This window comes from Phasianus colchicus, chromosome 1 (assembly GCF_987193195.1).
Source record: "Phasianus colchicus chromosome 1, bPhaCol1.hap1.1, whole genome shotgun sequence".
Classification (NCBI taxonomy): Eukaryota; Metazoa; Chordata; class Aves; order Galliformes; family Phasianidae; genus Phasianus; species Phasianus colchicus.
The window spans coordinates 124,867,674-124,892,175 of NC_143436.1; the positions used below are offsets into that span (position 1 = coordinate 124,867,674).

The following is a 24,502-nucleotide window of genomic DNA, read 5'->3' on the forward strand; positions in this document are numbered from 1 at the left end:
ATTCAAATTCCAACTGCTCACTGACTTGGCAGAAGGAAACACCTTGATAATCTTGGAGCTCAAGGCTGAGATGGATATTAAGTTGACTCGCATGGAGTGCAGGTGAACTGGAACTTCATGACACAAATGTGAAGCTTCCAGTTCTTTGGACTAGTCCTTGTTTGAATCTGTTTCCCAAACAGTGTCAGACCTTTCAGACTGGACAAGGCAAAAGGTAATCCTGAAATAAATCCCTGACAATTACATGAACAAAAAAGAACTTGATTGGTATCTGTGGAGCAGTGAATTAGTTGCAGGATATCTTCTGTCACAGATAATGTTCTAAAAACAAGAGAAGATGGGTGAAGGGCAGGTACCATAACAGCAAACATCCCCCAAAGCTGATAAGATACACATGAACCCAATTGCAACTGCAAGAAAGAGTTTTAAAAAAAAACAAACAGAAGAACTTAGAAGATTTGTTTTGTGGAGCAGGAGACTCACTTATGCACTCTTTTTTTTTTTTCACTTTTCCATACTATAGAATAGTAAAATAACTGTAACTTTTTTTTCTCATTTTTTTCTCCTTTTCCATAGAAAATCAGAGACCAGCTCCCAGAACTTGCAGGACAAAGTTGCTGAGAGGCCAATTTCTCAGCTTCAGATAATGCTCTAGTATAAGACAGATTAGTATCTCATGTCTCAGGTGAGCAGTGAGGATATAGTGCAGCATTCTGGCTCCCCCAGTGGTCACAAAATGATTTAGTTACACTTAAACAGGAGGAGAAATGTCACTATGTAATTTTGTTTCTCAATTTCAAAGTGGTAATTTGCCAAATAGTATTTTAGAAAATAGTCTGAACTCAGGGATGTAAAAATAGTAGCGTTGTCAAGTTAAACATCACTAAACATGAAGTATACTCCAGACCAAAGTATCTTATTTAAAATTTTGTTACTAATTAAATGCAAGAAGGAGGCCAAACTGGTGGCACCTCTTGATGACTTGAAGTTGAGACGTGTATTTATTGCAGGAATTAATGAGGATACCACACAGAAGGACAGAGATACCTTAATGCTGAAGATTAACTGAAACAGGTTATAATTCAGAAGTGCAAGGTAATGCATTTCAGAAACACTAACAGTTATCACTGTTATCATCTGGTGGTGTCCTTAGCTGAACATGATAAGCAGAAGAAAAATGAAAATACTTGTAAAATATGATTGTGAGCCACAAATCTAGTATGTCTGTGAATACACGTGATTCTAGGAGACCACAGCCAAGTATGTCAGCATGGAATGGAAAGTACCTATGCCATTGTGCAAGGTCCTCACAAAGCAGCATTTAAAAGCCTGCACACAATTCTGCACAGAAGTATTAGGAAAGGGAAATTCACACCATACCAGGTGGGGTTATCACAAATCCAGGGGAAAAGAAAAGTTGAAACTGCCTTCTATGAAGTGACTTGGAGAGCTTGGGTAGATGATACTATTTATCAAAATTGAGACAGAAATATAGCAGTGATTTATGAACTCACACCAGTGAGTCCAGTGGGAGGCTATCGTGCTGGTGAGGGGCTGGAGCGTGTGATAAGAAAGCCTGAGCAACTGGGTTTATTCAGAGAAGGCTCAAGGTAGACTTACTTGCAGCCCAACAGAAGGACAGATGAGACAACAGAGCCTGACTCCTCTAAAGTGTGGACAGATATAATGAAAGATGTTGTTGGAACATGGGAAATTCTGACTAGAAATATTTTTTTATAGAAATAGAAATAATTATTTTACTTATTTTTAATCATAAGGATTCTCAAACGTGCTTAGAGAGAGTGTAGGACCTCCATCATTGGAGGGTGTCCAACATTCCAATACTCAGCAACCTGGTAACCCAATTTGATTAGATCTGCTTTGAGAAGGGGCTGGACTAGATGAACTCCAGAAGTGCACTTAAAACCCAAATAATTCTACAATTCTATAAAAAAGTATTAAAAAGCAAAAACAAAAATAAAACAACAACAAAAAGAATAGTTAATTATAGGGAGCAAAAATGATTAAGCTTCCAATCAGAACATTTCTTTGATTTAAGGGCAAAAAAACCCAATTACCTTTAAAATACAGTTAGATCTAATTATGAAAGGGAGTGGAATGAAAATGACTGGACTATCAACCCTGAAGGAATCATGTGCCTATGCTCTATCTTGATGCCCAGTTCTGATGACTCTGTATTTCCAAATAACTGATGAAATTCTTACATAAACTCACAGATCAATAAAGGGATATGTATATTAAAAAAAAAAAAAAAACCAGCATCTTTTCATCAGTATAAAATAGTCAAAAAACATAGGAAAAAAAAATCTCTGGCAACCACAGCAAAAGAGCAGCACGCTCAGCCCCACACAGGAAGTGGCTCTCAGAATGAGAGCACTAACTCTTAGAAGTATGTAGGACATGCTGCCATCTCCCACCATCAAAGTAATTCATCCTGCAGCCAGCCTCTGAGCAACAGTCAAGTAGTGGACCCACTGGTCCTCCTGCAGAATGAGTTGGCCTGGGAAACTAGATTTTTCTACTACAGAAAACACATAAAGTTTCTATATTGAGTTTCTGGGGATGTTTCTCTGAAGTCAAAGAAAAAACACTTCTCTGGGTTTCATAATGATGTGTATTATTCTATACAAAAAAAAAAAATTCCTTAGCAAAGGTTTTATTTTGTTGGTTTAGTCCTCCTTGTCCAGCACAGAAAGCTTCATGCTTGCTTCAGTTGGATAAGTTTCCAAAACATATGGTCATATTCTTTACACATGACATCATGAAAAATGGATGAAAACTGACTATACCAGTTTGGAGAATGGTGTTTTGCACTTCTCATAAGGGTTGCTGCTTCTAAGTGGCTGGAAAGATTAACAGATGTTTCTGATAAAGCCTACTTGCCATGTGAAACAGAGCTTTCGGCTGCCTCTCTAGTGCAAGACTATAAAATGTCTGGAGACCAGATTGGGACAGATTATTCACAAACTGCCTTTGTCATCACTCAGAGAAGGACTGTTTCTGGCTTGAAATATTTCATAGATATTTATTGTATTCTGAAAACTTCATTTTATTTCTAACTTATTTACAGTTAAACATTCAGAATCATAAAATATGAAGTATAAAATATTTAACAAAATAGATGCAGTTCATGTTGTTCAGATGCACCATAGATTTATGATGAAACAGTAAACAGCAAAGGAATTTCCTGACGGTTGTGTCTCTCATTTACCAGGGCAGATCTGCCCTATACATTCTGATCTGATCAGTATGGCATCAAATTCTCATTTCAGAGACCACCACCATTCTGGTTCCTATGTCCTCAGTATGTCTTCCACAGTTACGTTCACTGTCTGAAATGCAACACTGTAATGTTCAATACATCAGATACCCTCTAAAGTCGGCATATTCAATACTTTTTTTTTTTTTTTTTTTTAATATAGACTTTCTAGAAAAGAAGAATCAGGTAATTCAGGCAATATGAACAAAAGAGTCATTTATTATATATATATTCTCTAGTAACTTATAATAGTCTCTTGGATTTTAAATGTCTCTTTGCTATTTTCAATGCTTAAAAATTATAATTTTAAAACATTAAATATTGTGTTATGTACATTATGATTTCATTTTTCATTTCTAAATATGGAGCATTCTCCAAGTGAAAACTTGGATGAAACAGAAAACAACTTCATTGACATAACAGACTTTAAAAGTTCACTTCATACAACCATAGGTTTGACTATATGAAAAATAGCCAAAAGTCAATTTGCTCCTCCACGGGATTTTTTCCGTTTGTTTTTCTGGTCATGGGAAGAGGGGATTTTTTGGCTTTTGTTTTTGTATAAACGGAAGGACAGATCTGGTCAGCACTGTTGCCAGTGTTCAGTATTTTATCTTGTTTTTAATCGCTTACCTATTTTATATAAAATAACAAAATATACAGAGAGAGCTGGATTTGTTACATTAGTTCATACACATAGAGTAAATAAAAGTTTTTTTTATGTATGGCTTTGCAAAGGTAGATTATGAAGTGACTTTTGTATTTTATTTGTTTAAAAGCATTTTAAGAGAACGTGTTAGTGTGCTTACAATAGCGGCCATGGTAGTTGAATGTCGAGCCAAGAGTTTAATGCTAGGATCACTGGAGGTCTTGCCTGACACGGCTTCTGCAGCCTTCAGAAGACAAATGTAGTTTATTACAACCTCATCTATCTTAGCTATAATTTCCTGCTGCTGAGTTTCAGAGTTCATGACTTTAACTAAACGCATGCAGGCTTCTGTTAAGCAACAGAGTACTTGAAAGCTGGAAGTCATAGCTAAAAGCATTTCCTCAGGGCTTTTATCAGCCATGGCCATTTTCCTGCAGGCACTTCCCAACTGTCTAGATTCCATAGATAACAGTTGTTTGTATTTAGAAAGTTTAAGGTCATATGTTTCAGGATGTAAATCTTCTCTCTTGCCCATGCTTGCTCGGACCAGTGAGAGTAACTCATTGGCATCCTTTTGTGCTGCAATAAATCCATCAGGCATTGCATACGTCTTCTCTTTCATCACATTTATTTGTGTGATTCGTGCATCAAAGGCCACATCATTGAGATTCACATCAATTTGGCCACCTTGAGTGTCAGCACTGCTCTTCTCGTGTTCATTAACTGCCTCGTCTTGTGGGAACTCAGCAGCTTTTGGGGACTCCAAGTCTTTCTCATCATTTTCACTAGAAAAAGACTGACTGGCTGGTTCTGCGAGCTCACACGCGATCTCCGGTTCGAAGAGACACGAGAGCTGATGGCTGTCTCCATCATCTTCATCATCATTGTCATCATTTCCCCTGCTCAGGAAGCAGTAGCTAAAGGGACCACGGCACCTCCAGGTGCTGGTGTCCAGCTTCCGCAACGGCAACGCTCGACACTGCTTGGAGTGCTTCTGACTGGTGCCTGTGCCCGAACACCTCTTACTGTCCTTCCTATCAGTGCTGACATAAACACAGCTCTGGGAGAAACTTTTTGACAGCTTTTTGCCCGGAGAGAGTTCTACCTTTTTCTCGGATCTGGATTCTTCTCTTTGTGTAATATCCAGGCTTTTCAAGCTGGCTGTGCCTGCCTTACTTTCAACCAGCATCTCAATGTCTGCAGATCCTCCAATGATGCTGCTGCTGCGTCTCAGCACTTTCCTGTTGTGCGGCATCCTGAGGCTTCCTCCTATCATGTCATATGGCCGTAAACTAACTGTCGCCCCATAAGCCTGATTTACTTTGGGAATGTCACAAGAGTCTTGATTTTGACTTGGCACCTTTGATTCTGATAGCATGGATGATAGCATGATGGAGTCAGCTAGAGGCTGTCTAGGAAAAGCTGCAGGCATGCCTCCTTGTCTTCCCTTTTCAGGCTCTGTGAAAGCTACACTAGGGGTAGTAGAAGAGCAGACAGAATAATTAAGCATCACCCTGATAATATTCAGAGATGAAGATTTTAAATATCTTTAATAGTAGGGTAAATTGATTGCTGGTGTTTTCCAGTGGTCTCAGTTTCTCAAAGTATTTCACAAAAACAGGCATTTCTAGTTCCTCATGTCTTTTTTATTTCACTACAATGCCTTCCAAAATCTATCAGCAAATTTTAACTTAAGAATAGTTAACTGTTCATCCTATTACAGCACACATTGAAAAAAGGGAACAGAAAATAATCTATAAAACTTCTTACATACTCCTCAACATATGAGCCGGTTGCTTTCTATTAAATAATTAAATGAATATTTTCAGTTTAAATACCTTCCTTAACTATGCCCAAGAGAGCATGGAAAAATGCATTCATGGTAATTTTGGTTTGTTATGTTAGAGTTTTTTTGGCAGAGAATTCACTTTTCTCATTCTTGTTTCTAGTCTGCTTCATTTTCAGATTTTCATGCATTCCCACACTACTGCTACATGTGGGCTGCAACTCGAGAAGAGGGAAATGTTTAAAACCCAACAGAAAGCATTTCCAGTGCTATCACTGAAAAACTGCACTTTTAAAAAACAATAAGTTCATTAAGACGCTCGAAATTGGAACTTCAAAATATAATGATTCAATATGTGCATTATTCTTAAAAGAAACACCTACTATCAGATGGTGAAGTAAATACATACTTGATATTGACTATTTCTCGCCTTTACGTTTAAAGTTTTTTACTCATACTGGCATGCTTCTGACAATCTGCTAAAATAGCAAAAAAGCATAACTGAAGCACAGTTTTTTCTCTCCTACATTAATACACCTTGTGAAGTCATCTTATAATCTAAAAAGTATCCTAGAACTCAAATGAATTTGAATTTTGGAGAGGCTTCCACAGAACACTTTCTCCTTTAGGCTTCTACATAACTACATCACAAATATTAGATATAAAATGTAGGAGACTTATTCTTAACTGTAATAGTTTTTTTAAAAAATTAGTATTTGTAAGCAGGTCTTAAAAACATCTCAACATGTATAAATAAAGTGAATACATACAGTAAAGTCTAATCTCACCACAAGCTACAGATTGTTGATGTAGTTTCAGGTAAACAGGATGCAAACCACACCTAATCTTCAACCTTAACATGCAGCTTTAAGAACAAACACAAGAAACGCTTTATTACTGCTGTACCTGTAGTTTCTTTTATCTTGGGGATCCGATGACATCCTTCCCTCAAAGTGCCGAACAGTGGCTCAGCATTAATTGCTGAATGCACGACAGGCACTGCCATCCTGTGACACACAGCTTCAGGCTGCTGATGCAGGTCCTTGTATGTTGTTCCATGGTTTGGATGAATGGCAGCTCTTTCATCTGCTGGAATATAGGCAATGCCCTTCATTGATGGGTCAGAGATAATGTGCTTAACGTCAGAGGTACAAAGGGGAGATTCAACGGGGGTAGCACACGTGCTACTGCCTGTGCTGCATCCTGCATCCACCGAAGAGCACTGAGAGCTTTGGAGCGAGAAATGGCCTTCGCTTTGCAGAGATGACATGCGCTTAGCCAAGTGATATTCACAAAGTCTAGCCACACTCTGCTCAGCTTCTGGAAGCTTTGAAGGATGGTCATCTGCAGATAAATCGGTATCTTCTACATCGTTTAGGTCTTTGGCTGAAGACACAGGAGTCATATCTGACAAAAAGTTTTCACCTTGGCTAAGCCCTGAGGTGTCGTCCTGATCCACCTCAGGATCCACTTCATCCTTACAGTCAGTTTCTGTTTTACCACGGACAGGAACTCTTGGAAAAGTCTTCCCGTTTGCTGTTTCTGGGCTTGGCTTATCTGCTGCCCCATCATCGGCACCATACCATCTTTGGCGAAAGGCAGTTCTCTCCACATTGAAAGTGCTTAGGCGTTGACTGTCTCTTGCTGAAATAGTTCCAAATTTAGCTTTTAGCTCTTCATCAGTCTCTGCTTTTTTAGTTCCCTGTTGCTTTTTCACAGTAGCGTTCCCATCAGAGGGTGCTTTTATTTCGCTCTCTGTCATCTTATTTTTCCTTTTACCAGTGCAAGAATATACCAAGGATCCCATGTGCAATTTGCTAAAATAATCAGTGACAGATTTTGTTTCCATGGTCTCTGGCTCCATTTCCATGTTATCTGAATGAAGAATCTGCTTTGAAGGCACAACTTTTGATTGCAGGTCTGCAGCCTGACGACCAGCCAAAGGCTGTGAGGATTTCATGCCTGGCCCTCCAGCCTGACTCTTAGCAATGGGGAATTCAGTCTGCTCTTCCACAAGAGGTTGGTAGCCTTCACTTGTGGTCAAAAACATGCGTGCAGTGTTTTCTGAGTGTTTCTGCGCTGCGGCTAATTCAGAACTTTCAGTCATTTCAGAGGAATTTGTTTCATTGCCAGAATCTGAAGATGACTCAGGGCTATATGCTCGCAAGATAGCTACACCTGCAAGCCACAAAAAATAAGAGTCAATTAATGACAGCAGCTGAAGCACCTGCACAAGTGACAAGCAAAGGCGTGTGTTAGAGACAAAAATATTCTTTGTAAAAATACTCTGAATTTATTGCACAGTTCCCAGGACAGGTAGCTTAACAACATTAACAGCAGTTCCATTACATAATACGGAATATGAAGTATGGAAAATGATGGCCAAAAAAAAAAAAAAAAAAGGAAAACCAAAAACCCTCACAAAATGGAGCATTGGATGAGATGGAATGATTTTCAATGAATAAATGTAACTATGGTGAAAGAACCTGAATTGTCATTCGTCTGCTGTTCCTCTGAAGCAGCCAAAGCTTCTAGTGCTTGAAGTGTAGAGACTACAGCATCATCTAGCCCCTTTTCACACTTCCCCTCTGTATTAGTAGGGACAGCATCGATAAGCGACACTGGAATGTCATCACTGCCTAGATTACTGGCTTGCTCCTTGTCATCTCTAGGCTGCGTTGCTTGATTCTGAGAGTCTTCCTCATCTGAACTGTCCCTGAAGCCGGGTGGAGGAGCAGCAATGGCCATGTTTAACGTATGCAATAGGAAATCATCTTCATTATCATCACCTTCTGGAGGTGGAAGTGAAGTCAAATCAATAATGTCATCGCTAGAACCAGAAAGGCTGAGAAGAGCAGGCCTATTGATTTCTCCTACCATAATGTCTTCTTCACAGCTTACTTCATCTTCGTCTTCGGCATCATCTGTGTTTTCTGCATAACAAATATCATGCAGCAAAGGCTCTTCTATCCCTTCTGCAGCTCCAAATATTTTACCATCATTTATGGTTGCATAAACAGCATTTGTAGCAAACTGAATGCTTTCAGCATCTGGTGACAACTCCAGACCTTTAATGTCATTGGCATTATTAATATAAATGGCTCTTTGTTTTTCTAGTACTTCTGGACTTTCATCCAAAAGCCTTTCATAGCCAAGAGTCTGGGGATTGATACCATCCAAGTTGTGATCTCCAAATATAAAGGAAACTTTTGCTCCCCTGGGAGAATCCTGTGCTTTCTTGCTAGATTCCAAACCTGAGAGTGACAGTAGTGAAGGCTGATTAAAATTTCTACTTTCTTCTGCGTCAGTAGGGTCTTGCTTGGTCAGATGCTGATCAAATCCGCCTGAATTATAGGTATTTTCTATGTACAGATGTCTGTGTTCTTTTTGACATAACAGACTTTCAGAAACATCTATAGTTTTCTGTTTAGGATCACCAAAAGACATTTGAGTCTCTTGATCTCCTTCAGCCAAGAAAGTGGTAGTTTTTGGTACACAGTTCCACTCAGAAGCAAGGAGATTATGCTTCCCTCTATTTTCAATTCCTGCCACATGGGAGAAAAAAAAGAAACACTGTGAAAACACAAAGCAAGTTTATGCACTTTTTTAAACAATAACTTATTAATAGTGAGCAATGAACATTCTGAACAGGACAGCCAGTCCACCAAACACTTCACAAAAGCATTCTGAAGCTCACTTTTGCTCTGAGATAAATAGCTGTTGATTTAATGACCTAAAGTTTAACTATTGCTTTTGTACTTTGGAGCAAAACTAAACCATAGCTAGGTACAAATGCTATTCCAGGAGCAGCAACACAAAACCAAATTCTGAGCTGGTTTTCCCAACAGTGTATGTATTCTTATAAAGATATATTTATATAACACAGTAACATTCATAGGGAGCATGCATCTGTTTCACTACAGTTATGAAAGAAATTCATGCTATCAAAGGCTGGGTATCAGAACATCATAAAGCTGAACGAGTATGCTGTAGTGCCAAGTCTAAGGCAGCAGTCTTCCCACTTGGCATTTGTATTTGTCTGGAGTGCACTGGCTTAAGCTGACTTCTGCTTTACATCTGAGATCATCATTATCACACTGTGCAACAAATACCTGTTTCTCGGTTCCCTGGATTTTTCTTGTTGGCCATGTTGAATATGGAACGCCTTGAGTCAACCAGCAGTCTATAGTATCCAGCTGTTAGGCAAGCAAGGTTCATTGCATCTGATGACTCCATCAGTAGAGTAATAGGCTGAGAAGAATACAACCAAGTCTTGGTTAAGGCTGTTCCTTCTCAATCTGTTTACTTGCCAACTACACTACTGCATGGAATCAAAGGAAATTACACTGCAAACGCCACACTGAAAAATACACAACTTATTTTCCTCACTACTAGTATCAAGCAATACCAAATATATTAAGAGAGGAACTTATAAAAATAGATAAATGCTCAAAATGAGGGTGAAAAGAGCACAGAGTCAGGCTCTTTTCAGTAGTGCCTAGTGCCTGGGCAAGAGATGACAGGCAGAAACTGGAACAGAAGAGGTTCCCTCTGAACAGCAGGGAGCCCTTTGTGAGGATGACGGAGGACCGGGACAGGTTGCCCAGAGGCTGTGCAGTCTCCTCTTTGGAGATCTCCAAGAGCCATCTGGCCATGGGCCTGGCACCCTGCTCTGGGTGTCCTGTTGGGGCAGAGGCTGGGCCTGATGGACTCACAGGGCCTCTTTGTACCTCTATAACTCAGTGGTTTAGAAAAGACTGGAATTGGGATAAAGCAGAAGTCCAATTAGACATTTTAACAGTTGTCTTTCTGAATGATTACTTTAAGGCTCGGGTTCCATCTTTCTCTTGTTTAGATGTAAACAGAAGCACTGTTTACTATTACTTTGAAAATGCAAGGACTAAAAGCCTGGTACATTAGGGGCTGGACTGTTGCAGTAGTATGGGAATCGCTTGCCATAAAATCAGCTGTCCTAAGCCCATGTAAAGAAGAAAAATGGAAAAAAAATCAAGTTGAAAAAATACAGCAGTGAGGCTAAAGCTATTGATACACAGCTTCAGCAGTGAGTATTAAAATGAGATCTTAAAAACTTTCAGTATTTATGGCCTTGTGGCATTACTAAAAAGACATGCGATGAAAAAACAAGCAGACAAACAGAGACAGAGAAGAGAGAGTGACCCTTAGAAGGGAGGTCAGCACAGAAAATAAACTCAAAGCATTTAAAGAAAACAGTCAGATTTAACAGAAAAAATGCCATGGTTCTGAAAAACTGCATCTGACAGGCTAGAGAGAATTAAACATACAAAATTCGAGTGAAGCATACTCTCTTTTATTTGTTTTCCTTTTGCCACAGTAAAGAAAATAAACTTTTGTTCATGTTTCTGCAGACTTTAACACCAAAAGCTGCCAAAAAGCTCAAATTCCTTCTGAGGTGGCCAGCCCCCTGAACTCACAGAGGAAATAAAAGTTTCGAAGTCCTTACCATGACACATAGGTAGAAGTTACATGTAGACAAACATTATAGCAGTCACACAGTTTGTAGTGACTCACAGCTATGAGGACTTTTGCAACCTGAAGGCAACTGATTGTGATGGAGCTAATGGCCAAAACATAATTTATGTTCACAGCTTACCACCAGTCACAAAACTGCTGTATGAACAGTTTTCAGCAACATGAAAAAACAATGCATTTTGCTTTCTTTAAAGTATTCTGTGCTACACTATGAGGTTCTATTCAACACATGCTTCCTTCAAAAGAATTCAAAAACAGCTATAAAATTAATTGCAAATTATCAAACCTACAACAGGCTACTTAATATTTTTTCTTTTGGGTGACTACTTGAAATGCTATGAGTATTGATCTCAATTTTTCTGTAGTGATTGACAGGAACAGATAATCTCCAAAGAAGCCTCAGATTGCTGAAAAGAGTGCTGTGCATTGCTGTTAATCTGATGAACTGCCTTGTGATAACTAACTTTTTATTGGCTGCTTCTCCCAAGTGATTTATGGGTGAGAAGACATTACAAGAAATCAAAACAACTGCTTATTCATTATGAAAATGACATTTATTGGCATACTGAAATCTGGATATATGAACCCGATACCTTAGCGTATGCCAAGGTATGAAAACATCAGTTGAGAGTAACTACCTGTGTGTGCCCACGTTTACTCCATAAGCAACTGTTATATTCCATACTCATTTCCCCCACTTTTTTTTTTGGTCAAATTCAATCCAGGGCCTCCTAACTTTGTAATTTTGATGTTAAACTAATCTCTATGGGTTTAAGACTGAATGTGTTGAAAGGCACGGAGATGGGGATTTAGATGGGAATATCCATGGTTTTCAATAGGATAGTAACAGTATTATAACATTAAATATACATATATATATCATGTTAATATAAAATTCCATGGCATACAGTGCTACATTTTATTTGTAAGAAGATGAGAATAATTTAATTTCTGCATTACTTTCTCCATCAGAAAGAGGGGATAACAGCTTTCACTCAAGAGGTCTATGGGCTGTGTGTTTAGCACACTATTACGAGCAAAGAAGCCTGATATGCTCAAATTGCTAAATACAGTGAAAGAGATGCTGTGTTCCAGCCTATAAATTTCCATGAAGTTGCAGTCAAAGGGTATCTGTTAATTTATAGCAGTGTTTTTTCATTGACTTAAATACAGGGGAACACTTTCAGGTCAGTAAGCTGAAAGCATTCAAAGCAAAAGCTTAGTAAAACATCGCTGTGTATGTTTTTTTTTAAAATGTAAATCACCATAAGTAAAAAGGCTTACACAGGACTATTTAGGCTTATTTATTTTAATAGACTCTATTTATTTTAATAGTATATTTAAGTTTCAAATATAATGAGAACTCTTCCTTTAATCTCTTATCATTGTGGTTAATGCTCTACAAGGTCTGTGAAGCCTTTCATTTCACAATGTAATAGGAGACATACAAAGAAGATCCGGGAAACACAACATAACAAAACTCCAGTCATTGCCACTAAATGCCACAAATGTTAATTGTTGGGTGGGATTACAGAGAAATTTAATGACTGTAGGTAGAAGAATAGCATCAAATAATGCATTATTAATGGCAAAGAACTTAATTAGAATTATATGGACTAACAGAAAATAAATTGTCTTTTTACAGGTTATTTCACTGGTAACCACTATGTGGTAACATGCAGTGTCCTTAGTAAATAAAACACTGGGTTACATGGGATGCTGGTCTCATACAGCCGGTAATCCTCTAACAGTAATTACATTATTATGACTAAACAGACTTCTAGGATCTCAAGGAACTTCAAAAGAAGGTCAATCTCATCATCACCTCTTCTCACCATGGAAATCAAGGAATACAACAACAAAGCAAATTGCCCAGGGCCAGCCAAGAGAAAAATCAGAAATAGAATGTAAGAACAAAGCACTCCTGTACATTGTGGACCTTTCAAATTCCTAAGGAGTGCTCTCCACACAAAAAGAGCTAAAAATACAATTTCAGGGTATCACTCATGAAAACATTTGGAACAGTTAGTACAATTTAATCAAATTTTCAAAGAAAAAAACCCAAGAACTTTATTTAAAGATATTGTGTCATCAGAAATTAACCAAAAAACACTTACTTTTACATCTAAGACGTGCAGCTCAACTCTAACACTGCTTTCGTCTTCTGTAAACATCTCAATCCTGTTCACGTGACTGAAGTCTGCCAGAAGAGCCACCAGGTTTGTTTTGGTGTTTATTACATGACTGATGCCATACCGTGGCCCTACTAACAAAGTCACTTCTGAACGCTTTTCTCCCTGCTTTAGCATAAAAAGGAAAAAATAAAATAAAATAAAACCATGATAAGCATTGCATAGCCACTGCCTTCTTTCATTTTCATGAAGCTTCCTTTGCATGACTAAAGATCATCGTATTTTTCTAAGACAAAACATAAAAGAGTACACAATACTGGTAATTAAGTACAAAAAGAAAAGGAATCTGCTCCTGGATATTGACTGTAATGTAGTTTTTAGATGGATAGGATGTTGGATGGATGGATGGATGGATGGATGGATGGAGGGCAGGCATTTCCTGCCATTAATCAAAAGTTTCCGTTATCAACTGTTTTCCAGAGTAACAGCTTAAGTATTCTTCAGTTAACTGGATGGCATTATTAGCCAAATGGATGCTACCTATCTCCAAACCCTCAGTGAAAATTCAAATTACACCAGCAATGTTATTTTCAACATGAAAAAATAAAAATGATCCGTTCAATTTAACAACTACTTTTTAAAATGTGTGTATAGAACTTCTAAAGAAAATGCTGTGGTCTAGTTTTTGCAAACAGAAGAAAAAAACATCAGGAGAAGAGAAAGACTATTTCAAGATAAATATTACCACTAGTGTTGCCTTGAAAACACGCCCTCCATATAATCGGAGATCACTGAGGAACTTTAGATAATGCACCTTGGCTTGCAGTGCAGACAGCTGAGGAAAGAGAAACAGTACAGTAAGATGTAGTGGTGGAAACCAACACGTTACCCAGTTTACAAAAATCAAAATGTATTAATGTATTCTAAGGAACTGAAATAAGAGCTCTTCAGAGTCTGAAACCAAACCATCAGATGCTTGAGATTCGGATGAGGAAACAGTTTCGTTCTCAAAATTCAAACTGTGGTTGTTTAGTTCAAATGCATTGAGGACTTGGCTATGGGCTACATCAGGGCACTGCAAAAACATCATCACTGCTCCAATGAAGGGAAAACGTTAAACTACTCAGATTAAACATCTGTTCATTGAGGGATTTCAAGGCCAGTCAACAGCTTTCAATTCATAATCACCACCAGTTCTTAAACATTTATGTACCAATACAGAGAAAGAGATGAAAGAATTTTATTTTGTCAGCTATGTGTATTACATCTTGTTAGGTACTTGCAGCATATGGCATATTATTCCACCTCATTACTGCAACATCCATTTTTTAAAATAAAATTATTCCACTATATTTAGTAGGGAATAAATCTACAAGCCAAATACAGAACATCAATACATACAATCCCATCATGCATTACATACCATAATTTACCTCCTTTTCTCCTTTTAGCTTAAACTACCTACTTAAAAAGAACAAGCTGGAACATATTTTATGAGACTGAATGGAACCAAGAAATAGTTCATTTCACCCAAACAATCTGGAGCCAGAACTTACATATCCCTTGTGTAAATCTTTACATGTGGACTTTATCGAGCTCATCTCATTTTCTATTCTCTCACCAGCCACTGGATTTCTAGTTCAAAAACTTATTTGATCTCAAACAGCATTTTAAGAGTCCCTAAACTAAGGTTTTTGTAGACTCCAAGGAGGAAATGAATCTGAAGCAGAGAGCCAAGGGGTAATGTGTTCTACTTCCCTTCAGTAAGTGCTCAGTTGGATGGAGAAATACACAGGGCTTGTATAAAAGGGAGAATCCTAAGAGTTACGAGCTGCCCCTCATGCAAAAGAAAACAAGACCCCATAGGCTTGTCCTAGCTAGTACCTACAGGTGAGACAGAAGGTGATGATGAGCTCAGATCTTTGTTTCTGAACCTGCCTGCTAAAAAAAAAAACTGGGTAAGCACACAGTGTATTTCCAAAGAGCATATAAAAAAAGAATAAAGCAAAAATAACAAAGCGTGCAGGAAGGCATTATTGCAACTTCTTTTCTAACGAAGAATCAGCACTGAATGCCACTGCCATCATCCACGATTCCAGCAGCAGTGATGGCTCTCAAAATAAAACTAAACATACAGTATTATGATAAATGAAAAGTAATCGGCATTATTCAGCTTTAACTTCAGCAGTACCAGAGACATACTGTGCCCCATTCAAAAAGATGACTTTTCTCCGTGGACATTACAGGTCAAACACAAAGATCTCCAAGCAGGATTTCTGCTGATCACAATGACCCTTAGATCAAGCAGCTGAAGTCTGGGGCTTTTCCCTTTCAAAAACAAAGTCTCATGGAGCAGGACTCAGCTCATTTTGTGTCTCAGTTATTCACTCTTAGGTCCTGTTTATTGTCAATGGAGAGAAATAGGCATTTCTAGGACAAGTAATCTGACCTATTTCTAGTGCCTAATGTGGGATGGGATGAGTTGCTCCCTAACGTGCCTACTTCTCTCTGTTGACTACAAAGAGAGAATAGTTGACTTACATAATGAAACCTCTTTATGGTGTCTAAAACCAGACACCGAGCTATGCCTGCAACAATGATGAGTGCATTTCTCAGAGACACTGTCTTCCACATTTCTTTCCAGCTGAAATGAAAGCTTAGTGCTAAGAAAAGCATTTTACAATAGCAAGGATGGTCAGTTCTATAAGGAACATCATCTATACTGTTAGGCCTTGGACATTAAACATATCTACAGCATAATGGAAAATGACCCTAAAAAAAGCATTTACACTGGCCCATAAGTTAATGCATTTCAGATCAGAGCAACAGAGAGAGAACAATAACATTCTAACAAGTCTGCCATTAATAGGAAGCCGCACATGAATTAAATATATATATATCTTTATCATACCTGAAGTGTTAATAATCAGTTTTCTGGCATTCTCCAGTTAAGAAGATAGTTTAGTTGGGGTATAATTAATTATTTTTAATTGTTCTTGGCTATGCTGTACTCAGCACTGTAAGTTAAATTGTCTATATTCTCTGAAAATATAATGGCTAGGTGTTTCTCTAAAGGATTAATTTTATAGGTTTCCCATGCATGCCACCCCTTCTGTTCTTTAAAAACATATTTTCCATTAAGATGCAAATGCAATACCTTTTTACCCGGAGGAACTAGGTTTTGATTTGCTTTGACAAGGTGTGAAAGTGCTTTCTTTATGTTCTTTTCTTTCATGCTTTGCAGCACAGCAGATGGAAGAAAAGTCTCTAATCCCCATTCTTTTCTGCAATAAAAGGCATATATTTAATTTCACATTCTTGTGATGATTATTTATCTAAAGACTGGTGACTGTGATTACAAGTGAATGAACTTTTGTAAACAGGAGAGTTAAGTCCAGAGTTTTGCAAAAAAACATTATTTTCTATATTCAAACTATATGTTACTTATGAAGATGATATAAAATGTATTTAATCTCTTTTCTATTACTTCTCTCTCTCCCAGCCTACCATGAAGAAGTTTACAATCTCTATGTTTAAAATCTAGACTTTGTTAAATCCCAACTAATTATATAGGCAAGTACCATCATAGAATTGTTGTGTGAAAAGTCGTAGAAAAAGTTGTAGAAAAGTTGTAGAAGACTTAACAACAGTGTCATATTTAATTTTATTTTCTAAGGTTCTAGAACATGCAAATCAGTCAATCATTGTTTTTATCACTTTGCCAAATTGACAGCCTGTTCCCCTCCTTTTGCCCAGATTGTTTTTCTACTTGATGCATCCCTTTTGACAGAAGGCTGACTCTTCACTTAGAAGTAGTTTTTGCTGATTCATTAATAGGATACAATATAACAACAGAACAAAAGTTGTTGCTTGTTTTTATCTAGTAGATATACACAAATCTGCATTTTGGATTTTCTTCTTTCCTTGTAGTTCAATACACATAATGCCTAATCTCACCTACAAAGTCATGAAGATAACATAACACAAATGCTCAATGGATTCTTCTGTATTTAAGAAATCTTTCAAATGGAACCTAACGCCCTACAGTCTTATGAACCAAGAAATCAACTGAATCTACTATAATAATCTACTAAAACCTTTGGATTCGTGCTATATAAACTTAAATCTGACCACTGAAAGTGTGTGAATTAATCTTACTTACATTTATAGCCTATCACACATGCCTAACCATGACTAAATGGTAAAAGTACTGTCCACACTTACAGATCTTAAACCACCAGAATAAATTTCAGTAACGTATAATGAACTTAAAATAGGTGCACTCCCATAGGAATATTAAAGAACCAAACAAAGAATCTATGAACTTCTCCAAACGTTTCACTTTTAAAGATCACACTGTATCCTCAACTTACTCTATATATTTGAGGGAGATTTTCTGAGTTTGCTTGGTGGTCACAGTTGCAATATACATTTGTAGTGCAGCCAACCGCAGGGCAATGTCGTACTTCAGTTCTGGTCCAAATCTTTCCTGAACCACATCATTACAGCTCTGCCAAGGAACCAGTAGAGGGAGCATCAAGTTCAAAAATGTTGCAATAAAATTGTAATCCATTTTCTTAAAATAAGCACTGTGTGAAGATAAACCCTGAACTCAGAAACCAGACCATGCTGAAAGTAGAAGTGCTGCTCTCAGAGATGTCAGATGCTCACCTGGATAAAGGTACTTCTGGGGAATGCGAATTCATCCTTCCTCTGAGGAACTGAGTAATCTTCTTTCATGAGTGTTGGGAGGGTGCTAGGCTATCTGGGCTCAGGATAGTAGAATTCTGTCTGGTGAAATGCCCAGGAGAAGAACCACATTGCTCATACATCAGTTTTCTCATCCATTTTACTGGAAGTCCCTTTTCAGACACTATTTCTGTCTGATATTATAATACCAGAAGTAAGTATAAGCAATTATTTTGGCTTCACTCTTTTCAAAAGCCAAATATATTTTGGAAAGACATCAAAGCATCACTATTTGGCAGGACTTAGAAAGGAAGGGAACTTTGCAGATGATAAAGATTTGTACGTTCCCCAAGTGCATTGGCTTTATGCAGCAAAAATATAACCCAGGGCTTACTGCAGCCACAGTTTTGTATATGAAGATATATATATGTATATACCGAGTACAGTCATCTTTTTAATTCTTTTTGTTAACAATGCCCATGCTTTCTCTTACCTGTACATAAAGATATTCAAAAGCAACTGGATCTCTTCTTAAAAGATCAATGGGATCCTTCGGAACAAAACTAATCCTGAAAAGACATCTCATCTTATGCGAGCTTGGCCTCTGAGTCACCTAGGATAGCAGAATAATTATAACATTGTGTCAATTCTTGATGTGCGATAGCCTGTAGTCATTGGCACTGACCTTCCTTGAAGAGAAACGTGGTAACAAGAAGAATAATTCTGCCCAACAGAAAGCTTTATTATGGGCTCCTTATTAAATATTGCACATCAGAATATCATATATATAATATAATATAATCTCACGGAAAGAATTAGATTTGCATAGGCATGACTGCCTAAAGTAACTCATTCTCAAAACAGTGGAATTCACTTATACAAAGTCAAAGTGAAAAGAGTGGAAAAAACAGACCTTAATGGTAACCATCCCAAGTAAAATACAAAAAGTGAGGTGAACTTCAGCAGGATCAAAACACCTGTGAACTAGAAGGGTGATAAGGCTTTTGGGGAGAGGTCACATCTTACTTCTCAGACCAATTGGTAACACAGGTAGGCAACGTACAGCCTGGTAGCTATTACTCTCACATTCTCTTGATTGAATCATAGAATGGCTTGGGTTGGAAAGGACCTCCTTTCAGTAAGTATTCATATCTGGGATTGCCTCAAACCAAGTGCAACACCTCATTATATTCTCATGTGACCAGTTTTCAAGAGTGTCCAGATCCCTCTGGATGGTGTCTCTCCCTTCTATTTTGTCAACTGCACCACTCAGCTTGCTGAGGATATGCTCAATCTCGCTACCTATGTCATTGATAAAGATGCTGAAGAGCACTGGTCCCAAGACGGACTCCCGTGGAACACCGCTTATGATCAGCAACCACCTGGACACAGAACCATTGACAACAGCTCTCTGACACAACCATCCATCTAATTCTTTATTCACTTTATAGTCAACCCTTCAAATCCATCTGCTGCCAATTTCGAGGTAAGGTGTGGGACCACATCAAAAGCCTTGCACAAGTCCAAGTAGATGACATCTGCTGTTCTTCCCTTGTCCATTGATGCTGTCATCCCATCATAGAAGGCCACCAGATTGGTGAGATACTGCCTGTCCTTGGTGAAGCCGTGCTGGCTGTCAACTCCTCAACTTGTATGTGCCTTAACATGTCTTCCTAGGCCTGCAGTTCCCCAGGTCTTCCTTTCTCCCCTTCTTGAAAATGAGAGTGATGCTTCCCTTTTTCTAGTCACCAGGGACTTTGCCTGACAGCCACAACTTTTCAAGTATGATGGAGAGCATCCTGGCAACCATATACACCTGTTCCTTTGGAACCTTGGGATGCACGTCATCTGACTCCATAGACTCATACACATTCAGCTTCTTGAGATGGTTTTGGACTTGTTCTGTTCCTATACTGGTAGGGATTTTGCTCCCCTAAACCCCACTTAGAAGCTTAGGGATATGAAAGGCACGAGAAGCCCAAATGACCATGAAGATGGATGTAAAGAACTTGTTAAGTACCTCAGCCTTCTTCACGTCTGAGGAGGCTCTCTCCCTTTTCATTTATCAGAGTGGGTACAGTCTCATTTGTATGTCTCTTCTGCCCAATGCATCTCAAGGATTCTTGCTGTCTTTCACAGCCCTCACCAAGTTCAGTATGATCTTCACCTTGGCTTTCCTGATCGCATCCCTGCACATCAGGTCAGCATCCCTATATTCTTCCTAGGCCACCCATCTCCACTTCCACTGCTTATACTTTTCATTTTTTCCCTTCAGCGTAAACAGAAGGTTCTTGCTCAGACAGGCTGGTTTTCTGCCTCATTTGCCTGATTTCTCATTCTGGGGCATGGAGAGCTCTTGTGCCCTTAGAAAGACATCCTTAAAGTGCTGCCAGCTCTCTTCTGTTCCTTTGTCCCCAAGGTGAGTTTCCCAGGGGATCTCATCCAACAATTTCTTAAACTGCCTGAAGTTTACTCTCCTGCAGTTCAGGATCCTGACTTTACACTTTGTCAGGCCTGTGTTCCTCAAGATCACGAACTCAACCAGGACATGGTTGCTGCAGCCCACTCTGCCTCCAATCTTAACTTCTTTAATGACCTCTTCTGTGTTGTTTTCCCAGCGGATATGTGGCTGGTTGAAATTTCCCATCAGAATGAGAGCCTGTGAGCACAACTGCTTTAATCTGATACAAATTTTGCAAGATACTGTGTCTTTTCAGTTTTCCTGAGTTGTTCTGGATTAAGATACCTACCCTAGAATTCTGACCAAAACAGGTATCTCCCATTACTTAAGAAGGTCAAAAAGACTTTTTTTTCTGTTGGTCAGCACAACTGTTTGCTAAGAATATGATAGAGTAGTCTGGACATATACACTGGACACCATCAAAGAGCTAATAAATAACTGGATGAAAGAGTAACAGTCCAATAAAACTATTGTGAGCCATGATCAGCAGCAGTGCTATAATAGCAAATTAGAGTATTGCTGACTTTACAGGAACTTTCAAGAAGAAATTAATGTAGTCTATGTAGTTTATTTAATTACGCTAATGTAGTTTGAAAGTTAGAGCACTTTACTATCAGCATCTTTAATTGGTAAGACCATACTTTTAAAATTCTCCAGTGGACAGTCTGTATTGCACTAACAATGTTCAGAATGTATGTTTATCGCACATTGTCTCTGACCTCATTCCCAAGTATCCAGCCATAGTCTGTATATATAAATAAAAGCTCAGGATGGGATTTTCAAAAGCTCTTTGTGTTGGTTTATTCTGATCCCTCTGATTTCAATGGGAATTTTACCAGTTACTTCAAAGAGAGACAGATAGGCCATGAGGGCCAGCACTGAGTACTCCTGGATATTGTGCATTCATTGAGTAGCTCGTACCGCAGAAAAAGAATGCTAACATGGCAAAGCTAGATGTTTTTAAATTAGAAAACACTAGAAAGATCATAAGTGGCTGAGCTGACTTCCTGGTATCACTGCACAGAGTGTGGTTATATGATCAAGGGAATTCTGACATTTAAATTAAAATACTGTTCTCCTTCTCTTTTAAAAAATCCATTTATATTTTTTTGAAAATTTAGGTGAAAAAGTTAAAAATGCAAGCATTCTCCTGACAGAAATGGCATGGAGAATTTCAGGCTAAACAGCCTGGTCAAAAGGAATAGAAGCTGAAATCAGGGTTGTCTGCTGGGAATCATGAAACAACGTTATGTCTACCCAGAACTGGCCTGTCAGCAGCTAGATTTGCCTCCCTGATTTAAGAAGAAATGTCACAATAGCATTTTGTGAGTCACAGAAATGACATAGTGTATCACTGCAAAAACAAGACAAAAATCTTCATCAGAAAGAGTATCGTTTCCCATTATCTAGATACAGATCTGCATAATCAGACAGGAATCAAAGATCAAAATACGCTTTTAAAGGAATTTTGGCAGACTGGGGTTCTCAGAACTATTACAATGGATTTGCCAGCTATTGAGAATGTTCATTAGCTGTGACACATACGATATGAAGAATGGCCTTGATAAATATTTTCTTTAAGTTTGATCTTTGATGAACTTGTCAGTGTACTTTAATGGCCCAGTGAAGCAATGACATGAGATGCCTATGTAACAGAAAAATAATTATTCCATGACAACTTGATTCTTATAACCACATGTAAATACTACCATTATTTGACAGACTATAACAAACTAAAAATCTTGCAGTTAACTCACTTGAATAGTTAAAAGTTATTTAATATTTAAATGTACTGATCAACAAGCGTCTTTAATATGTTTCACATATAATCCCACAAACCTGAGTTAGAGTCTCCTGTTCATGTAGCAAAAGAAGTTTTGTTCCAGATCCTTCCACTCTTTGCTCCAGCATCAGTGAAAAGTGTTCAATACACTTGATGGAAAGCTTTTCTTGCAGCGTTAAGATGACATCCTAATTCACAAAAGATTTACAAAATATGCTTTAGTTTATGAAAAGCTTGGGTCCAAGTTCTTCACACACTCAGCATGTATGTAGCTTAGGGTGGAAGCCCAGCAATTACAGGAGAGAATGGATGTATTTCATGCATGTTCTCCATGAGACATAAGATAACACCCACATTCACCATGGGAAAAAACTGATGCCTTTATATTCAAACATCTCTAGTATCAGATATGTATGCAAAAAAATACGTACATGCAGTGAAATTACAGCTTTCTGTGCAGCTTAATATGCAGATCATACTTGTATGACCCTTAAATCATGTCTCTTGGTCTTTCTGTACATAGAACCTCTCCATCAGAAAATGAAAGAGGGTCTTGTCACTCTGCTCTTATCACAGAATCACAGAATGGTTTGGGTGGGAAAGGACCTCAAAGCCCACCCAGCCACCACCCCTGCCATGTGCAGGGCTGCCTCCCACCAGCTCAGGCTGCCCAGGGCCCCATCCAACCTGGCCTTGAGCGCCTCCAGGGATGGGGCACCACAGCTTCTCTGGGCAGCTGTGCCAGTGCTTCACTGCCTTCTGAGTAAAAGATTTCCTCCTAACATCTAACCTATATCTCCTCTATTTTATTTTAAAACCATTCTCCCTTGTCCTATCACTATCAGACAATACAAAAGGTTTGTCTCTCTCCTGTTTATAAGCTCCTTTTAAGTACTGAAGGGCTGCAATGAGGTATCTCTGGAGCCTTCTCTTTTCCAGAATGAACAAGTCCAGTTTCCTCCCTTATTTTTGATAAGGTCACCAAAGAATATAAAAAGAATTTATAAGTCCAAGGCAAAAATTAAACTAATGGCCTTTCTTTGTTCTTACTGCATGTTGCTTTTCTTCTGAAATCCACTTATTGATAGTTGTGCTTCATGAGTATACTTGAGTTTAAAACACTGATGGAAAATTCAGTGACGATACCTGTGCCAAGCAGCAGCTCTGAATTCAGGGAGCAACTGAAGTCATAGTATAAGACCTATTTCTAAGAAGTTTTTATTATTTTTTTTTTCACACTGGCTTACATCAAAGGGGAATCAGTTTGAGAGCAATTATTTGTGAAAGAATAGCTAAACAAATTTCAAAAAACATTTAACCAATCTGTACTTTATTTTCATAGAGTGCTTTGCAAATATACCTGAAGTGTTATTTTATCTGGTAAAGTACCTTTTGCTTTAATGAATGCAGTAGCAAAAAGAAATATATAATAACCTATCTTATAAAATAGTTTCACATCATGCTCGTAAAAAGATTAAAGCATTTCTATCTAAGACATTTTTAGATATGCATAAGTATCCAGATGGATAGGATTTACTAAGGAGATCATGCTGAATCATAATCCAAGTGTTTTAAAATAAGTTAGGAAGATTAATTGATCAATTACAGCCCGTTTATTGAAAATCAACACCACATTGGTGGAAGGATGAAAAATGTATGTAGGTGGATGGGGCAAACTCTGTTTGCTGTAAAGAATAAAAGACAGTATTAATGGATAACGAGCAACCACTTTAAATAACAGAGGTTAATATTGTGCTGTTTTTACTGAAGTGGAATTTATTACTTCTACATTAAATCTACTTATACTCCCGAACACTGCCTAAACACGAGAGGTGTAACAGTAACATGAAGAGACATAATACTAAAAGTATGCTATTATATGCTGGTAATAAGGCACTTACAGTGCATTGTTTGCTGCTAACTGTAAGCAGATTAAAAAATAATTATTCCTACAAATAATCAGAATGGCTAAGGTCAAAGGAGGCTTGAAGATCAGTACAGCTTGGTCATGGAACCCACACTGGGTATCTTCCAGTTAGATATATGATCTTACAGTACATGACACAGCCATGACAAAACCACTAAAAAACTTGTGTGATTGATAGCAAAAGACTGATCCTTGGAGGCAAAATATCCTGAAACAGGTTGGCTGGTTGGTTGCATGCTTATAATATAAAATACTAAAAAGTGGGCTCATAGGAAAGTGGGTTC

The 24,502-nt window shown here is 38.1% G+C and overlaps 1 protein-coding gene across 3 annotated transcripts in view; it reads right to left on the reverse strand.

Moving 5' to 3' along the window:
* Nucleotides 1-3,124: 3,124 nt before the first annotated feature.
* Nucleotides 3,125-24,502, reverse strand: part of FRMPD4 (FERM and PDZ domain containing 4) — a 295,873-nt gene continuing 274,495 nt past the window's right edge. For 2 of the 3 annotated variants that reach the window (XM_090125667.1, XM_090125670.1), the window contains exons 8-17: nucleotides 22,348-22,479; nucleotides 18,541-18,660; nucleotides 17,732-17,868; nucleotides 16,516-16,642; nucleotides 14,104-14,193; nucleotides 13,344-13,526; nucleotides 9,828-9,966; nucleotides 8,202-9,260; nucleotides 6,622-7,893; nucleotides 3,125-5,396 (exon numbers count right to left, since the gene is read on the reverse strand). In XM_090125667.1, coding sequence (XP_089981793.1) covers nucleotides 4,045-5,396; nucleotides 6,622-7,893; nucleotides 8,202-9,260; nucleotides 9,828-9,966; nucleotides 13,344-13,526; nucleotides 14,104-14,193; nucleotides 16,516-16,642; nucleotides 17,732-17,868; nucleotides 18,541-18,660; nucleotides 22,348-22,479 — 4,611 coding nt within the window. In that variant the 3' untranslated portion in view covers nucleotides 3,125-4,044. Of the gene's footprint in view, nucleotides 5,397-6,621; nucleotides 7,894-8,201; nucleotides 9,261-9,827; nucleotides 9,967-13,343; nucleotides 13,527-14,103; nucleotides 14,194-16,515; nucleotides 16,643-17,731; nucleotides 17,869-18,029; nucleotides 18,233-18,540; nucleotides 18,661-22,347; nucleotides 22,480-24,502 lie in introns of those variants that run through there. The other variant, XM_031596107.2, reaches the window with a different exon arrangement.